Raw genomic sequence first — 20105 nt, forward strand, 5'->3', positions numbered from 1 at the left:
CTCGCCACCCAATCTGACAGTCTCTTGTCCCTTCCCAAGCCAGTCATTTTAAACTCAGTCATGTTAATGTCCAGCACAAAAGTAGCACTGAAGTCTCTCTTAAAATGCCCTGAGGTAATATACGTATATATGCCCCTTCAGGGCCCCTAAAGAAGTGATGCCGCTGGTTTTGGAGAAGGTGCAGGCCGGAAAGAGACATCAGTGAGTTCCCTCAGACTGGGTGTGATGTGATCCTATTTCTTGAGGCCAGTTATTACTATAACTGTTACTACTATTGCCATCTGAAGATTGTGCTTGTAAATTTGGGATCATGTGTCTGCCATCTGAACCTGCAGGGACTATTACCTGTGCGTTTCCTCTGCTGTATGGGCCAGTAGGATCAGTTTACCTCAGCTGTGCACAGCCTGAGATTATGGATTTTGTGTAACTTCCAGTGTTTCCACCCTAGTTTTCTAACCAGATTTATGGTCACAAAGTATGACTTAGAATCTACTGGAAAGAGGGATGATGTACAAATGAAGAAAGATCCTACAGTGATTTAAAAATATTAATATGCAGGTGGAAAGTGTTGGGTGCCTCTAATATCCAATGCATTAAAGTCAATGTTAGGGCAGCTTGTACGGAAAAGTTTTCGCGGGAAGGGAGAACCTCCAGCATCACTGAATTTCTTATAGGCACACCACGGACCTGTGAGTTTGTAGCCAACTGAGCGAAAGATATGCTCCAAAACTACTCGAGTTTCCTTTGCAGTTAATGTGTACTCAGTGGGTACAAATCAATGAGCCCGCGCTCTAAACACACACGGAATGATGTGGCAGCCTTACATTGCTTGCTGATTCAAGGAATGTATGTACACTAGACCGCTTTCAAATCCCACTGCTCGACTCAACCAAGTGCGCACTTTGGAAATCTGAAATCGCAAATGAGCAGGCAGCATTGGTCCCCGCGCCTCACTCGTGGATCCATCATTATAAAATCGTAGGCATGTGCTCATCAACTCTCCCCTACCGCTAGCATCGGGTGCACCACTGAGAACAGCAACGTTAGCTTCCCTTACAGTACTGACACAGAACCTAGAACCAGGCAGCCGCGGCACCGGCGCTTTACTTATAACATTAAAAGTAAAGCACGGGTGCCGCGCTTATACCCAAAGTAAAGAAATAGATTTTTTTTCTATTTCTTTACTTTTGGTATAATCGCGGCACCTGCGCTGTACTTTTAATGTTAAAAGTAAAGCAAGGGTGCCGCGAATATACCGAAAGTAAAAAAATTGAAAAAACATCTATTTCTTTACTTTTGGTATAATCGCGGCACCCGCGCTTTACTTTAAATGTTAAAAGTAAAGCGCTGGTGCTGCGCTTATACCCAAAATAAAGCTTGCCATAACTACACTTTTCTCTATTTGAGACGGCCCACTTGGATGGGCTCGCCGGAGCTTGTCTTATGGGGCCATGTGTTTTGAAACACATGGCCCATAAAGATAAGGATCCTTTTGAGACGGCAGTAAGTCAAGTTAGCCAGTCCAAGTGGGACAGCTCATAGAGAGAAAACTGTATGTCAGAGGATTCTCTTTCCCAATGGCCGGCCACCGTTTAGCATGAACGGTGACGCTGCCCAATGAGAAAGAGGGGCGGGGCTTAAAGATCGCTAGTGAATCTCCCTCAATTTCATTAGATCTCGCCAGCGAGACTGCGCATGCGCAGCCATCGCAGGTTTCGACCTAAAAATGTATAAAAAGAGCTCAAAGTTTGACTTGTTGTCAGTAGTAAAGCATTAAGTGTTTACCTTTCAGGAAGACTGTTTTTTATTGCAACTACAGTAATTTTTACTCTAATTCATTTACCATAGGGAACATAACTAAGACCTACATTACTAGTGGCCCTTCTATTTCAAAGGGCCCAGAAATCGCAGTTATTGGGCCCATCAGAATTACACTGCTGGTGCGTGGTGTTCTATCCGTATATTTCACTTGCTGTAAGCTGAAGTCACAGGGTTGAAATCAGAGAAAATTTCAGAAATGGTATGGTGAGTACGAGTTTCACAAGTTATTCCACAAAAAAGTGTAAAGTCTGTTATTTACTCACCATGGATGTAACCAAAATGCTGGTAAGAGGAGTTATCATGGGGGCGGGGTGTGTTCCTTGTGTTATAATGTTAAAACTCATCTTTTCACACTTGCATACCCGTAGTGGTATTCTGTATTTTCTGTTTACTGATTTTGATAGGCGCCTTGATACCTTCGGGTTTAGTCTGCGCGATACCAGTTGCTTAATAAATAAATAAATAATAAATAAATAAATAAATTATAATGGGCTACTGATAACGAGGGATTTGTGTTTTTTTGTCAGGCTATTTATTTGACAATTTTCCCCAATTTTTGGGTGTTTTTTTATGTGTTATAGCAAAACTTTGTGCTTTGTTAGAAAGCAATTAGATTTTTCTTATTTCATTTGTAACACGGATGAAGCACTGCTAATTGTAATGAGCAGGTCGTAAATAGATTACAAAGAAGATCAACAAAAGAAACCGCTTCAAAGACTTTGTAGTAGAAGCTTGGATCGTCAAGAATAAATAATGTATACAGCTTAAGGTTTGTTTGAAACGTGTTATCATGGGTCCTTTTACCTTCATACCTCTTTGTCACCCTGGCCTCACGTACCAGCAGACAGATGTATGACAATGCGCCTATCAACGTCAGAAACTGTCTGGTTTCATTCAATAAAGGAATTAATTATCTCTCACGTGCGCTGGATCCTCTCTAGGAACGGGAAAGTTTTACAAGTGTTTATCAGTCCAATAATAAACTGAAATCTTCTAATTTGTATAGGTTTTCATTTTGAAATGGTCAGCTAAAAAACATTTTTGTGTAGCAGTCCACATGCCTGCTGTGCAAATAGCGCCACCTCCTGTGAGACATTCAGCAGGAGCCAGTTGTGCTCTCAAGGACAAATCTGCGCTAGCATCACTCACAGATGATTAGCTGCCATCAGACTAAAAGTGCTGACATGAGGAGTTTTAGCAGGACCCTAAATTAACAAGCATTGGCAATGCCAATAGGTCTTGCTTATCTAAGACACTTTAATAGCATTACAATGTCATAAGTGTGCCCCTGAAAGTTCAACCTCAGGCAGTTGGATAAATGAATCAAATAATAACAGCTTTGTGGAAGGCAAGCACTTTTTTGTGGAAACATACAACTTCTGCTCAATCAAAACATGTACTCCTCGCTTACAGCATGTGGGCGGAGCCCAAGCCCCTCTCTGGTAATGTTCACATAATTGTCTGGCGACAGCTACGCTGTCAAATCAGATGACAATAATGACTGTCCCGCAAAAGCAAACAATAGTGTTTTCTGAGAGTCATGAGCACTGGAATGTGGAAATGTATGTTTTACAAACCCATGGACACTATTCAATCGTCTACATTTAACAACAATAAAATCTGTGCCAGGGTGACTCTTCTAAACAACTATATCTAATCAAGAAGAACTAGTCTACCTAGACGTGATAGGAGTCACAAAGGTGTATGGTTGATGATGGGTGTTTTATAAAGCCCTCACCCACCAACCTAGTTGGTGGCATGTTTCATCATCGGGCCCCACCCGATGACACAGAGTGTGTCCCGGGTGTGCTTCAACGCCTGTGCTACAGCGGAGCGGGTATGTTACTGAGTGTGCGGTGTTAGTGACGTGAGAGGTGATAGGTTTAAAAACTGTCCAGTGGTCCCATTTACCCAAAGGGTTTACTTTAATGTTTGGGCCTCTGGCCGTAATAAAAGCAAGGTGTTAGATGTAGGTGGAGTAGTATTTAGGGTACTCCTGCATCCAGTGGGTGGTCTACATGTTTCAGCCAGGCCTTATGTTATAAGCTGGCTTTACTCAGGACCTAGGTAATGTGTGAAGGTATGAACTAATCTACTTATTGTCTCATAGAGCAGAAAAATGTGTTGCACGCGCTAAGGTTCACTATATGTAAGAGGGGGGTTCCCTCTCAAGGCATTACTGTACATAAAAACATACAAGACACAACAAACATACAGAGATGCCAATTAGCAAAGTATGCATAATCCTGTTAAATCATTAGAACCGTTGGGTTCGTGTGGTTTGCGGAACTAGCAGGGGGGTGAAGTATTTACTGTGAAAAGCCGATAAATGCGGCAAAGTCAGTGGCAGTAATGGTAGACGGCCTGTTCAAAAGTCGTTATTTCAACTGGGACAGTAGCTGGAGGGCGTATGAAGGTGGATTTCAATTTAAGCCCCGTTTCATTGGTGTTGACGTTGACTTCTGGTGTTTGGTGTTTCTCAAAAAAAGCCTTGAGCTTGAGTTTTCTAAAAAAATCTGCTAGTTCCAAGTGAAGCTGGAATTTGTTGAGTACTTTTTCCTCATTGGGGGTAAGAGGGGTGCTAGATAGGTTGAATACTAATGTGGAGGGTATGTTGGGTTCCATGGGTGCCTGTTCGTCTTGAGACTCTAGAGATGCCTGCTTAGTCCCGGTTGCGGTTCCCGTGTTTTGTTCCAGGTATTGGCACTGACTGGTTCCTTCTCTGCGGCCCAGTGTACTTGTTGGTTGTTTCGCCTGCGGCCCCTGGATCTGCGGCCCTGTCCTAATAAAGGCCGCCTGGGATTACCTTGGAAGAACGATGGTGGTCCAAATTGGTAAACCGGGGACCAACCGAAATATGGATTTTGAGGGTGCAGGGCAAAAGGTGGTGGTCCAAAATTCTGTCATTGTTGGTGTTCGTGCCATGGTTGTGACCAACGTGGTTGTCTCCCCCTGCCCTTTGTCTTGCATCCTGTGCTTGAGTCAATGGATATTGAGCTGCAGTCTCCTGATTTATCACTAGATTTATCTATTTTGTTGGGTGCTACATAGTTGTCCTCTGTTTAGGGGTATGTTTTGACATAGGAAAGCTTCTTCAGATCTTTTTGGAATTTTGTTATTTTAGCCTGGGTTAAGTATTCCTTGTATTATCCCATCTCTTTATCTTGTTCATCAAGTTTTTTTCTTGAATCCTGTTATGGTGGTCTTAAAGTGGCTTGCCGTTGCTTGAATATCGATTATCATAGCATCAGATAATCGTTTCGCGGTCTTGATGATGAGCACCAGCCAGTCCCTTGTGCAGTGCCAGGCGATTTTGGCCCAGTCTTTCCTGAAGGTGGCATCCTCCAGGAAGATTCTGGGGGCACTGGTGACTAGAAGGCCACGTGGGGCTGTGTTGGTGCGTAAATATTCTGTTAGGATGAGGCCATGTAAGATGGTTCTTATGCGTTTGCAGTTTTTCTCTGTGAGGTTGTCCCAGTCAGTTGATTGGGTTATTGTATTGGAGATATTGAAATCTACCAGAAAAGTGGGGTCTGCGAGAATTTCACTGATATCTTTTTCAGTGTATGTTAGGCCTGGGTTCTCCCCCATGGCTAAGAATGGGGGAAGACATCTCAGCTCTTTTACTACATCAATGGCAGAGCAACGCCATTCTCACATTTCCATGACAACCAACAATAGCGGTTACACGTCACGAAATACAGACCACATTACTGGTTACAGCACTGGATCCATTAGCAACTGCCCAGATTGGACCATACGTCACCGGAGCAGGCGGAGAGTACAGATTAGGCCCGTTTTCTATTTTTTTGGTTTTTCTCATAGACGCTACTCACCTCTCGCACTAATTGAACACACCGGGCCAGCATTCGAGAACACACGCGAACCCGGACCCAGTATCGTCAGAGTTTCATAGCAGCAACTACAGGTTGAGAGGAGGGTCCTGAGCTCACACGCAGTAAGTCGATACAGAGGCACTACCACGCCGCGACTGATCTTGTAAGAAATTTCCTTTTCAGAAAACAACCAATGGCCAGAGCGCCACTTTCTCTTTTTCTTTCTTAAAGAGCCAGCACCCCTGCCGGATACTCTTGGGACATTTGCAGCAAAATGCTAGTGTGAGAACTAAGACATTCCATCTCACCATTCTGTTCCCAATATTTCAGCCACTCACTTTACCGTATATATCGGCTTTTCACAGTAAATACTTCACCCCGCCGCTAGTTCCACAAACCACACAAACGCGACAGTTCTGATGATTTGACGTGATTATGCATACTTTGCTAATTTGCATCCCTGTATGTTTGTTGTGTCTTTTATGTTTTTATGTACAGTAATGCCTTGAAAGGGAAGCCCCCTCTTACATATAGTGCACCTTAGCGCGTGCAACACCTATTTTTGCTCCATGAGGCGACCAGTAGCATAGTTCATACCTTCACACATCACATAGGTCCTAGGGAAAGCCAGTTTATAACATAAGGCCTGGCTGAAACATGTAGACCAGCCACTGGATGCAGGAGTACCCTAAATACTACTCCACTTACATCCAACGATTTGCTTTTATTACTGCCAGAGGCCCAAACATTAAATTAAACCCTTTGGGTAAATGGGACGACTGGACAGTTTTTAAAACTATCACCTCTCACATCACTAACATTGCACACTCAGTAACATACCCGCTCTGCTGTAACACAGGCGTTGAAGCACACCTGGGACACACTCGGTGTCATCTGGTGGCGCCCAATGATGAAGCATGCCACCAACTAGGTTGGTGGGTGAGGGTTTTATAAAAAGAAACAAGACTTTTTCTTTAAACATACATCATCAACCATACACCTTTGTGACTCCGATCACGTCTAGGTAGACTAGTTCTTCTTAATTAGATATATTACTCCAGGGGATCAGGACTAGTTCTCTCTTCCTCTCTCTCATTTTGATACATGATACATCTTTTAAACAACAGCCATTTGATACACATGTTGGAAGGTTGGAGGTAAAAGCCTCAACAAATTCCCAGGCTCCCTTTTTAGAGCATCTACAAATAATCCCCATAATCCATTCTTCTAAAAGCACCTCTTCTATGGCCTTCTTTAAGGGCATTTGAAAAACATCAAGTGTGTCTCTGCTAGCTCCTGTTGTTAGGTCCCGCAGTAGAGGGCAATGATAAGGCAATCTCTTGAAAGGAGGACAATACCCTTTTTCCACAACCTGCAGGATTCGCCTGCCTAAGGTCAGTCCCTTCCATCAATGCACTTCCAATCTGCAACAACTGAGTAAAGGGATGGTCAGAGAAGCATGTCCAGGGCATATGAAGCTATGGTAGCCATAACACGAATTGCCATGTTGGTCTGGTTTGTCTTCTGCTTCTGGAAGATTTTCTGCACTGGGCTGTCTTCCAAAACCTTGACCCCTGCCAATCATGATCGGAGGCAGAACCGTATAGATCTTCTGAAATGGCTTCAAATTTGCTGAAACAATCTTGAATTTTGCAAAGAATTTTCGAATGTTTCAAATGAATGATCACCAGGTACCCAAGCTCTCGCTATCAAGTGACATTTCTAAAATCTTCGACTGCATGGATGGTGAAAAAATAGTCGGCCTTAACCAAAAAAGACTTTGCATTACTGATGAGGTAGCCATCCCTCTTGCAGAGAGAGTACATGTAATTTGCCACCACTGCCCTCTACTTGCCCATTTTTAATTGGCCTAAAATGAAACACTTGATTCATATTATTTTCGACAAATTCGTAAAATGCTTTGAATAAAATCTCTTCAAAAATGAATATGTTCCAATATATTCAGAAGAAGGCTTTTTTGTAACAAAGTGATAAATGAATTTACTTCTACTTAATATAATCATGATGTTTTAGACAGTGATGGTTTTCACAAAAAGTAATGAAACTTGTGATTGGATCATAAACAGTTTCAATTTCTGTTTCTATGGTTGATAAAAAACAATTAAAACCCTAGGGAAGAAAGTCTTTCATGTCGAGCATGCTGGCAATCCGGGTAGCATTTGGCCATGGTGTAATTTCAGTATCTTGTGGTACTTTCTGTAATCCAGTGTGTGCCGGTGTAGGTGGTGCTTCAGTGTATACAACCTTTGAGCACTGACGTTCATGTTTTCCAACTAACCAGTTTTACGTATACTTCAGGTTTACTAACAGTGCTTGTCTTAAAACTGAGTTTGGTTATGGAATGCTTAGAAAGAAGTGCAGATTGCGCCTATAGACACTCCAGAGTGACAGTTGTCAGTCAGAAGTTAAGTTCAAGGACAATGTCCTCCTGAAGATGGGTACCTCTTTCTTTCTACTAAAGTCACAGATTGTGTGAAAATTTGAGTATGCGAACTTTGATAGTGCAGCCACACAAGAGATAAAATTAAATAAAACGTATTTGCCAAACCTACTGCATCATTCATGTGTATTGGACGTCTTAGGGTTTACATATTTCACACACACCTAACGGTAGACAATTATGCTATATATGAATATAATCCTCACCATCTCAAATCTTCATCATTCAGCGCACATGATTACAGATACAGTGTCCTGAATCTATCAACACTATTTACAATAAAAATTAAATGCATACTGCAGAGAAAGGAAACTTACTTTGCGGATATTACATTTTCCTTATCTATGTCAGGCAGTCCAACTAGTAAGGAAGGTCCATCTTCAGGCAGCAGGTCATCATGGAAGGGATCACACCTATAGAATTAAAAGAGTATTATTCATATCTCCCTTATTAAGAAGGCCAAAGCAGATAGGAGAGTGGGCAATGCTTTTCCTGCACTTTTCAAGTAATATCTAACCCAGAGAAGAGTGGGACGGGAGGCGGGGAGGGAAGAGGGATTCTTGGTGAAAACCCTTCTAGGTCAACAACCAAACAAAGTAGTAAGCTTGTCTACAATTATTTTAAAAAAATTAAAATAAATGTAAAAAATGTTTTTTTATATAGTACACGTCCTCTGGTGTGCAGTCACTAGAAATAATTAGGAGTCCGATTTAACTATAGGCAGTCGGCTGTCCTCTGGCAGGGCGACGGAGAATTCACTCTATCGACCTGGCAGAGTTCCCTACAGGCAAGCTTAGAAATGTCCATAGGGCGGATGGACATTTCTTGTATTCACAGGTTAGAGAAAGGCCTTCATTCAATTCAACAACTTTTGGGGAATCGCTTCTGTCTGTACGCAGAATCCCCCAACCCAAACGAACAAAGCACTGTGTCACTATATTAGCCAATTGAGAGAATTGTTTGCATTCAGCTCAAAATGGAAAACTGCAACAAGGCAATTGAATTAAAGCATTACACTCTTTCTAATACAGGAGAACCCAAATAAGTACAATGTGGTCGTTTAATTCTGTGGCTGGAGTTTTGTCTGCTTCTCGTGCCTTTTTTTAGTAGCCCAGCTATGCAAGCCACTGTCCAATCCACATATAGACACTACGTTTCCTGCTCCTTCACTGGCTAAGTGGTTGTTATGACTATTTATTACGCACTGAAATTTGTACTTGCCCTTTTCACAAAAAGACAACTAAACTAAATGGAATTACATACTACAATCATCAGGCGATCACCATGGAATGGTACTGTCCTTAGTGTATTATTTTGTTTTACCATTCTCATATGGGCAAAATGGTGATCTCAATTGTGGTGGCTATACTGCAACTTTAAATCAACAATATACTATGTACTATACCATTGCTCATCTGGCCACCTACTACTATGTTTAATTTTGTTACTCCAAGCATTTTCCCTCTATGTCTATGTTGCGTTTCTGTGTGCGCTTTATTGTGGTTGAGTAAGTTGATGACTGTAAGAATGATGCAAAAGGTGGGTGAATGGATGCATGAGTGCAAGGATATGTGGCAGAGTGCACCTATGGTGACATATTGAGTGCGTATACCCATCAATGACTGATGAGGTGCTTTCATTTATTAGCCAGACCTAATGGCATTTCCAATGCGTGCTTCTTTTTTTGACTAAACTCTGTCAAGTTGGCGTCTGTCCAGACCTAAAAGTAAGAAGAAACTGCTCATGTGGTGAATTCCAAAGCACATTAGGAATTCAAAATGGAAGTGTGAGCTTCCTGTAGCTACCATCCTATAGTGATGCTACACCTGACTTGGGTGTGCATATTCTATATAAGTATGAAAATATTCCTGAACAGTCCATGGAATGTGCTAGTGGTTTGCATGAGAGCTGGATACTGGTCATAACACCAAAAGGTACAGGTCATGTGTGAAGGTGTGTTGGGGGTGGGGTGGGGGTGTGAGTGTATCCAGTGAAATAGGGGAGAGATGACAGCTGAAGACTGGGCTTTGGAAAAAATATACTGAGGGAAAGACAACCGCAGTTCCAAAGGTGGACAAGAGAGATGGGAAAGTTTTAAGTGAGATTTGGGATGAAAAAGAGTAAAAGAAGAGAGCAACCTTTCAGACGTGATATACTGCAATATAACTGGCTGAATTTCCAAAGGGCTTTTTCACCATCCAAGCTCTTGTCGCAGAAATGAAAAAATACCTTGCTGTAACTCAACTCAACACATCGATGTGTCTTTACTCCCATACACTAGATGCCTGTCTGTTTTAAGTAGCGGAGGCCATCTAGTAATAAACAGAAAATGTCAGCGGACGATAAATGTGCTGTATGCATTTGCTTAGAATGGGACACAACTTGTGTCTTTTCCCCTAAAAGCATTTGGTTGAAGCACAGCGGGATCCAGAAGATCATCTGACCGAGTTGTAGCATTTATAAAGCCCAAACAAACCGACAGACCAGACTGTCTCTTGGTGCTGACAACAATCTCATCTGCAGACACAACACTGATAACAGTGCGAAAATCTTTGAAAGACTTGCCCCCAGATGCATCAAGAACCCATTTTGCTATTCCTTAATAGCGAAAAATAACGATTCGCTATTAAGGAATAGCAAAATGCAATGCATGAAGAAATCACTAAAAAAATAGCGATTTCTTAAAATTCCTTAATTGCGACTCGCAAATTGCGAGTCGCAATTAAGCAATACCTCCCCATTCATTCCTATGGGCCTAGAGGCCCATAGGAATTGATGGGAAGACATTCTCAATTTGCGAATCGCAATTAGCGAATCACAAATTGAGAATGCGATTTCAAGGGTGCAGGGGTGTCCAAAGGACACCCTGTTGCACCCCTGAAATTGATCTGTGCACATATGTTGCACACACACATGCCCTTAGGGCATGTGTGTGCGAAGCATGAAACTTTGAAAAATGCACTTTAGTGCATTTTTCAAAGTTTTTGCAAATTACCATGAAGTTCAACTTCATGGTAATTTGCGAGCCCTATTAGCGAAATCGCTATTTTTTTAAACTTTAATGCATTGCATTTAAGGAATCTCAATTTGAGATTCCTTAAAAGCAAGTAATCGCAATTTTGCGATTTCTTAATTTGCGATTTTTGCATTTGGGATGATGCATCCCAAATGCAAAAATACCGGTCGCAAAGGGGCAGGTTCTGAGAATCTGCCCCTTTGCGAGCGGATTTTACCTTGATGCATCTAGGAGTTCCAAGAGTCGCTCCTTAAACTAATGGCGAATGTATTTCACTCTGGCCTCCTCAGAAAAAGGGCAAATATGCCTCCTATTGTGTTAATCATCAATTAGAAGATTACTCGAAGGTGACTGAAAGGCCCAGCCTAGGCGATATCGAATTACTCTGCTAATAAGGTAAGTGGGAAGCCTGTGTGATATTAGCTTGTTTAGTAATTACAAATCCTTTCATTTTATTCTGCTGGCACTGGAAACCAGATAAGTGATCAACATCTATTCTGTGGTCCCTCGACTCAGCTTGCAGAACGAATGAACCATCCATATTCTTCCACTTTATAAAGTCAATCTAATTGGCATTTTGAAAGCCATGCTTAAAGTTAATTACCGTCCTCATTGCATGAGGTCACTGCCGCTTTATCACTTTAGGCAGAAGGAGTTAAGTGTAGCAAGGCAGCGGGAGTCCGCAAAGATAATACAGTGAAAAAGAAGCTTTCAATAAGGCTTTGACCAGGAAAATAATGTTTTGCCTGCCCGAGTCAACAAAAAATATAATGCCATAATTCGGATTTAGGTTTAAAGTATTTTATTGAAGGAGTACACAGATAGAAAAAACATTCAAGCAATGACATCAGTGCTGTAAGCCCGGGAGCCCCTCTTAAAGTAGTGTCAAACACCACGCAACTGTAGTAGGGGCTTTGTGAGCTCCGCATCCATGTGCATAACATTAACAATACCCTGAGGTAGAAAAAGGCTCTCTGTACCCTCCCCATTTTCTAGAAACTGTCCCCCCCAACTCCCCCCCACCCTGTCCCTCCCTCCCTCCCTTGCCACCCCCGTCCAGTGCCCTGCTCAGCTAAATGTACTTGAATCCGCCCGCGACCCTCCCCTCTCATGCCCCCAGGTGTAATGGCTGTTAAGCAGTGTAGTCGATCGGTGGTGTGAGTCTCAATAATCTTAGGTATCTTGGACAGGTTAGTTCCTTGAACTCGGTGGCTAGTAGTGCATGGAAGGGCTGCCATAGTTCTTCAAATTGTTCCACCTCCCCCGCCATCATAAGTGACAGTTTCTCCATGCCCAGGACATGCCACAATCTGTGCAGCCAACCTGTAATGGACGGAACAGTGGTAGTGCGCCAGTGTATTAGGATGTTTTGAATCGCCGAGCCTAGCGCTATGGCAATTTGTCTGCCCCATGCGTGATTTCAGTGGATACATCAATCCATTAGGTAAGCCCAAGAGGACGTATGCTGGGAAGCGGGTGCAACTCTATCTCAAAATGGGCGTCGATCTCATCAAGCACCTCCCTCCAATAAGGAAGCAATAGCGGGCAGTCCCACAGAACATGTGTCAGAGTGCCAGGTTGCCCACACTCCCGCCAACAGGTTTTATCAATATGCCTATTCATCTCGTGTAACCGTTCCGGGGTATAGTACCAATATGTAGATACCTTGGTGAATGTTTCAGTCAGTCCTACATGATAAGCGGAGTGTCGTGCACGATACGAGACCTGGTCCCACTCCTTATGGCTCAATGTTCTACCCAGCTCCCTGTTCCAGCGTTCCCTACCAGGATTATGAAAGTGGGTGGGGAGGGTTGCAACATCTTATAAAGATCCGTAATTAGTTTTGCATCCGAGGTGCGCGTCACCAACCACTTCTCGTACGGCAGCAGCTTCCTGTCAGCAGAGTCTCGTACCTGTGGCTGTAAAGCCCAGTGTCGCACCTGCCAGTAGCGCATCCTGTCCGTCTCTGATAACCGATATTCCTCTTTGAGACTCTGAAAAGGGAGGACCCCTTCCGACCCGTACAGATGGAAAAGAGCCCTGCATCCGGCTGCACGCCAGTGCGTAAAGGCACCCGGGGCAGTCCCCGGCGTGAAGTCAGGGTTGTCCGCAATAGGTGTAAACGGAGAGGGAAATGTGGTAAGCTCGTGTGTCTGATTGGTAACATCCCACACTCCCAGTGGGACCCGCGTAACAAAAGATGCATAGAGGTTCGGAGGGCAATGCGTTCTGCGCAGAAAGGGCACTTCCTGCAAGGGACGGCCTGCCACCCCCTGGACCTGGAAGAGCCCGTGCTTGTCTGACTCCCACCGGCTCCATTCCACCAGGTATCTCAGCTGCGCCGCCTGAAAGTATTTGCGCAAGTCTGGGACACCCAGTCCCCCCGACTCCGGCGCCAACATGGAGAGAGCCCTCTTCATCCGAGGTCTGCGGCCCTGCCAAACGAAGCGGGATAAGGCCGTCTGCGTCTGCTGAATCCAACCTTTAGGTGGTTGCAGCGGCAACGCCCGGAACAGATATAAGACCTGGGGGAGGACCGTCATTTTAACTGCCGCCACTCTCCCAAGCCAGGATATCAAGCCTTTACCCCATCTCCGCAGTTCCTCTTTAATCTTTCTACCTAGAGTTGCATAATTAGCTGTCACCGTTGCCTGCAGCGTGGGTGCTAGCAGAATACCCAAGTACTGGACCTGACGGGCCGACCACGGCATGTGGAAGCGGTCTTGTAATTCCCGTTGCGTCGCAGGCATAAGAGAGATATCTAGGGCCGCCAATTTCCCCATGTTCATCTTGAACCCCGCCACCCGAGAGAAGGCCTCTAGTTCGTCAGCGCACGCAGGCAAAGCACGCCTCGGCTCCTCTAAGGTCAGTATCACATCGTCTGCGTAGAGGCTGACCGTGTGAATATATCCTCCCATTTTCACGCCGATCGCGTCCGGGTTCTGCCATATCCTTTGGGCAAATGGCTCCATATACAGAGCGAAGAGGAGTGGGGATAACGTGCACCCCTGTCTGGTGCCTCGCTCAATACTAAACCTCTGAGAACTACAGCCATTCACCCGCACCACCGCCGATGGGAACCGGCAGCAATTAAACACCCAGGAGCGAAATTTCCCACCGATGCCCATCTTCTCCAGTACCCGCTCTAAGTAAGGCCAGTGCACCCGGTCGAACGCTTTTTCAGCGTCAACCGACAATAGCATTCTTTCCCCGGGAACCCGAGATGCCTTCTCTAAGATATGTACCACTCTCTTGGTGTTATCCACCGTCTGCCTCCCGGGCACAAAGCCGGCCTGATCCGATTCCACCAGACCCGGCAGATGGAGCGCTAGGCGTGCCGCCAAAATTCCCGTGTACAGTTTGAGGTCAACGTTTAAAAGGGAGATCGGTCGGTACGAGCTGCACTGGGCCCTGTCCTTCCCGGGTTTGGGTATGTCCGACACCGTGGCTTGCAAAAGATCTGGCGGGATCGCCCCCGGTTCGGAGAAGGAATTAAATAGTTTCGTCAGTATAGGCGCCAGCGTGGCACTAAACGTTCTGTAGAAGAGCGCCGTATAGCCATCTGGGCCAGGGGCCTTACCGTGTTTAAGCTTAGAGATGGCAGCAATAACCTCCTCAGTCCAGATCTCCCTCTCCAGATATTCTGTTTGGGACGGTGCTAGGGACGGGAGGGTGACCGAGTCTAGGTAGTCCTCCGTCTCCTGCGCCATCAAGCCCTCACCTGTATACAAGTCGGCATAAAAACAGCGGAAGGCCTCGGCTATCTGTGCGTCCTCTGAGACCATCCCGCCATTCCCCACCGTGATCTCCTTCACCCGGTGGCGTTCGTGGGCCACCCTGAGTTTGCTCGCCAGGAGGCGACCACACCTATCCCCCCCGTATAATAAGCATGTTTCAGCCGCAGCGCCGCGTATTCCGCCCTATCCATATCTAAAGAGGACAGGAGTTTCCTCGCTGCCTTCAGCTGCTTCCAGATCCTGGGGGCCCCTGTGCGACGATGCACCTCTTCAAGTTCCTTGACGTTTTGCGTGAGCTTGTCCCGTTTCTGTCTCCGATCCCTATTCTCTGCCGAGGAGATCGCAATGAATTCCCCTCTGACTACCGCCTTAAGCGCGGCCCACTGAGTTGACACTGAGGTGTCCGAGTTGTCATTGTGTGTTTGGAAGTCCCTGATTGCCTCCGTAACGCGCTGCACAACTGTTTTCCTATGTAAGAGAGCATCTCTAAGGCGCCAGACCCCGCGAGGAGCCCGATCAGCAGGCAAAGAAAAATTCCCCGAGACCGGCGCATGATCCGATAGGGAAATGACCCCCATCTACGATGTCGTGGCCAAAGCACAGACTGGGCCAGTAACTATAAGGTGGTCCAACCTAGCGTATGTCTTATGTGCGTGAGAGTAGGAAGAGTAGTCCCGGTCTGCAGGGTGCAAGTAGGGCCAAAGGTCGTGAAAATCCAGGTCTATTAATTGGGACTTTGTCAGCTGTGATAGTTCCCCCGCCTGTGGGGACCGCTGGGCTGACCTGTCTGTAGCTGAGTCAAACACCATATTCAGATCACCACCCAAAATAATGTGTCTGTCCGGAGATGCTGTCATGTCTACTAGCGCTGAGCGCAGGAAGCTATCCTGTTGTTCATTCGGACAGTATATCGTCCCGATGGTAAATGTCAGGGCCCCTAGTTTGAACCTGTGCGCTAAGAGTCTCCCCTTCTGCTCTGCGAATTTGTGTAATACCTCACCCCTAAAGTAGACACTAAGATCGCTACCCCAGCTGTTTTGGTGGTGTTCGATGAGAAGAACTGCGTGGGGAATTTGCGTGATCGTAATCTATGGCAATCCCGTGTGAGCAAGTGAGTATCCTGGAGGAGACAAATGTCAGCCTGAGTATTCTCCAGCAAGGACAGGACTGCCCTTCTCTTAACTGGGTTGTTAAGCCCTATGACATTGAAGGTTACAACCTTAAGGGACGCCATGATGAGTTAGAACAAAGTGATATACGCAGCAAATCCACATTAGGGAGGGGCGGTGTGTTAGCCTTCGCAGCGACATGACCCTCACCGGGTCTTCGCGGAAGCAACAAGAGCACTGAACGGACTGTACCCACCCCACCCCTCACCCAACACCCAACCCCCCTGACCCCCAACTCCCCAACTCTCCCTCCTCCCGCACCCCTCCCGGTCCCCCAACTTCCCCCAACCCCCTCCCCTTCCAGGTCCCCCAACACCTTCTGAAGAATTGTCCCAGCCATGTCCATCCGGACAAGTCCGTGGTAAAGTATCGAAGTGGACGTCCAGCCACACTCTTCCACCCTCCGCTCCCTCCCCACCCTCCATGACCCCAAGCCCGCAATACCGGCAATGCTATGTCGTTCTCCCCCGGAGCAATCTCACGCTGTCAGCGCGACACCATCACTCATCGCAGTGTCTCCCGCAGCCGCTTGAATGGTGCTCGCCATTTCAGCCCTGATGGTGGGCAAGCTTGGACACTGAGGCGCCGCCAATGTTCTACGTCTCGAGACCCTGCGCCATCCGTCTTCCGAGGTGCGTCTCCTGCGCGGCGAGGCGGAGTCCTCCTCCTCCGCGGTGATCCCTAATACCTCACATGTGTCCTGCAGGGACCTCAGCTGATGTACCTCACCGTTCCACTTAAAAATAAGGCAGAAAGGATGACCCCATGAATAAGGCGTTTCATGTTGCTTTAGGAAGTCTGTTGCAATTTTAAACGCTTTACGCTTTTGTAGGGTGATTGTGGACAAGTCCTGGTACAAGGCCACAGGGTGCCCTCGGAAGGCCAATGAGGGTGTTTTCCGGGCCTCCATCATGATTTGTTCTTTCAGAGGGAAATCAGGAAGAAAGGCCAAAATATCCGGGGGTGGGGCATTAGCACGTCTCCGGGGTCCCACTCTGTGAGCCCTATCAATCCTGATCGGGAAATCCGCCGCTTCGCCTAATATGTCTCTGAAGAGTTCCCGTAGGTATCCCGCCACATCCGATCCCTCTTCCGCTGATGGAATTCCCCGGACCCGTATGTTATTCCGCCGGGAGCGGTTTTCCAAATCCTCGTTATGTGCCTGGAGGTCCATCTGTTGGTCCCTCAAGCGCAGCACTTCTTGCTGTAGCTGCGTGATTTCCTCGTCCTGCCTTTGCGTAGAGCATTCTATCGTGGCCACTCTCTCTCCTAGGCCATCCACTTCTCTCCGGATTTCCCGGACTTCCCCGGCCACTTCCTGCTTTAGCGTTTGAAAGTCATTGCGCAACGTGCCGAAGATCGACTCCAAGAAAGACCTGGTGACCGGCGGCTCACCGCCTCCTGCAGAGTGTGAGCCACTCGCTGCGCTCGGTGATGGCTGATTTCTGTCCCCCCTGTTCTGGGACCTACCAAGCAGTTCCGGGAGCGTGCGCTCATTCTTTTTACCACCTTTCTGGTTCGCCATCCCTTCTGCCGGGCAGCTCCGCCGCCCACCGCCCCCACTGCCGACCAGGCCTCCGATCTCTGACCACACGTGTCTCTTCCTGATGGGGTCATAGGGATCCGCCCGCTCTCTGTCCGGGTGTACCACCCCAGAAGGCCCACGCCAGCGTCCACTCTTCAAGTCGTGCCAGTGACCGCCGCCCCGCGGTCCGTCAGCTCCTCCGAAGCACCCAAATCCACAGGCCGTGTGTCGCGGCCGCAGGGGGGGAGGGGAACCGTCCGGCGTCCTCCCACCACCACTGGCTGGCCGCCTAAGGCCCCAAAGGCTGCAATCCCCAGAGGCACTCCCTACACGGTAGCTGAGGAGCCAGGTGTCTGTGCAGTGCGTACAGGCCCTCGTGCCCAATGGACTCGTGAGACCCCTTCACGCTCAGGCCAGCCACCTCGATGGCTGCGGGTCCGGTCTCCTCCACCTGTTCTTAGCCGCCAAACCCCGAGTGGCTACGGGTGATGCCTCTCACTTCTCTCTCCTGGGGCAACCGTCTCAGTGGACCCCCCGGTTATATCGCACCTCGTAGCCCGCTACGGAGGAGCTCTGCTGCCAGGCCACCAAGGCTGTGGGGATGCCTTCTTTAATACGGACACCACCTATAGTCCACGAGGGCATAGCGAGCAAGTGCCAGGCCCGAAGCCTGACCACCGGCCTCGTGACGCAGGCCCCACACTGCCAGGATCGCCTCCTCCCCCTGTCTCCTCACTTGTATTTCTCCGTCGTGGTCCTCGGGCAGCCAGCCAGCCCCAACGCTTCTCTCAAGGGCGCAGCGTCCAACAGCAGTCCGCCGGCCCCCTCCTCACTCTCCAGGGTGGACCCGGCGGGTCTGCGTACCTCCACCAGCCGCGACACTGCCCTCGATGCTGGCGTAGTCACGGGCCTCCTCTCCAGCCAGGCTCGAGGCTCGGTGTGCGCCGCTCCCGTGGAAACACCTCCAGCGCTGCACTCCGGTCGGCGTTGGCCCCAGATCCCCTCTCCGAGGCCCCCTGTTCGGGCTGTGTCTCCAGCCGCTCCGCCCCTCCGGCCCACAGGCCTCCGGAAATCCAGGCCGCAGCCGCGGCCTCGAGTCGTGGAAGGGCCGTCCCCAAGGGGAGGGGCGTCCTGGCGGGCAGCCGACACCTTCCTGGGTCACCGAGCCCCGCCGCGGCACCCAGACGCTCCGCCACTGTCCCCCACAGCGCTACTGCAGGCTTCGTCGGGCGTTGGGCGGAGACCTGTACCTCGCCCCGATGCTGTCTCCGTCCTCCTCCGTTCCGGCGCCGATCAGCACCGATCTGCGCCGCGCTCCAGCCTTCGCTTCCCGGGCCACAGCAAGGCTAATCTCCGGTCCCAAAACTTCCTGGCTGGTTCTCACACCTTCCCCGTCCGGTATTGTGCAGAGGGGGGGGGAAACAGGCGATTCTAAAGGCTCTAGGCTAGGGCTGGGTCGGGAGCTCCGGGAGAAAGCGACTCCTCACCCCGCCATCTTGGCCACGCCCCCCCAGAATTCGGATTTAGACCCAGCTAGGGAACATCAACTTTGAAACATGATAGGAAAAAAGATGCGCTGAGGACAATTCCCTTTTCGTCTCAGAAGGCTATACTCTATCTTGCATTGAGGTCTACTCGGTTAAAAGGAAATCCTGTCTTTACCCGTCCGAAGACATTCTGCCCAATTCACAAAGGTATAGTTGGTCGGAAACACAGTGGAGGCTGCCACCAAGTAGCAAGGGTGAGGCAGGGGAGGCTCAATCATGTGGGGGGAGGAGCGTCGTCCCACTGCTTTCTCGCATTGCGAGAAGCAGAAACATAAAATGGTATTTTAAATACCATTTATGTTTCTGCTTCTCGCACTGTGAGAAAGCAGAAGGGTTTGGTTGGGGGCGGGAGGGTGGTCAGGCCCTCTCTAGAGCAGGGGAGGAGTGGCTTGCCCACTCTGAGGGCGCTGACTGTTTGTTCAGCCCCAGAGTTTGGAGCACTCAGCATGTTCTCCATCTTAGGCTGCATGCAGCCTACATGGAGAAAATGGCCTCCCCATTGACACCTGTGTGGTCGGTGTTCCAGCCAATCACAATGCTGCCATTGCAGAGTTGTGATTGGCTTAGGGGAGGGCAGGGGAGGGAGGGTGCATGCTTCCTATGAGGAGCAGAGAGAGAAGGAGACTCGACTCAACGAGGGATCGGGCTGCAAAGGTAAGGTAAACTTCTTTAAATTATTATAAATTAACCCTCTCCCCCCACCCCTGCGGGACCAAGTGAGTCATGCCGGCCACGACTGTTGGGGCAGGGCAGAGGTGGGGGGGGGGGGTTGGGGAATACAAAGATACATTTTTATAAACTAATCTAGCTGCCGGACTGCAGCCTCACCTTACGTCATCCTCTTTTGTTCCTGCTTGAAGCAGGGAGCACAAACAGGCTCGCATAGGCATGCGGCGTTGTGACTGGTCTGAGCGCCTTAGTTCGGCACTCAGACATGCAGTGGGAGCCGGTACATGTTCCACACCAGGCTGTGTATTATAGCCTGGTGGGGAA

At 47.9% G+C, this 20105-nt stretch overlaps 1 protein-coding gene across 1 annotated transcript in view; it reads right to left on the minus strand.

The window, feature by feature from the left end:
- CFAP221 (cilia and flagella associated protein 221) overlaps nt 1-20105 on the minus strand; it is a 663664-nt gene that overhangs the window by 96619 nt on the left and 546940 nt on the right. The window contains exon 22 of the mRNA XM_086957336.1: nt 8436-8531. Coding sequence (XP_086813462.1) covers nt 8436-8531 — 96 coding nt within the window. The remainder of the gene's footprint in view (nt 1-8435; nt 8532-20105) is intronic.

This window comes from Lissotriton vulgaris, chromosome 2_1 (genome assembly GCF_964263255.1).
Source record: "Lissotriton vulgaris chromosome 2_1, aLisVul1.2, whole genome shotgun sequence".
Taxonomy (NCBI): Eukaryota; Metazoa; Chordata; class Amphibia; order Caudata; family Salamandridae; genus Lissotriton; species Lissotriton vulgaris.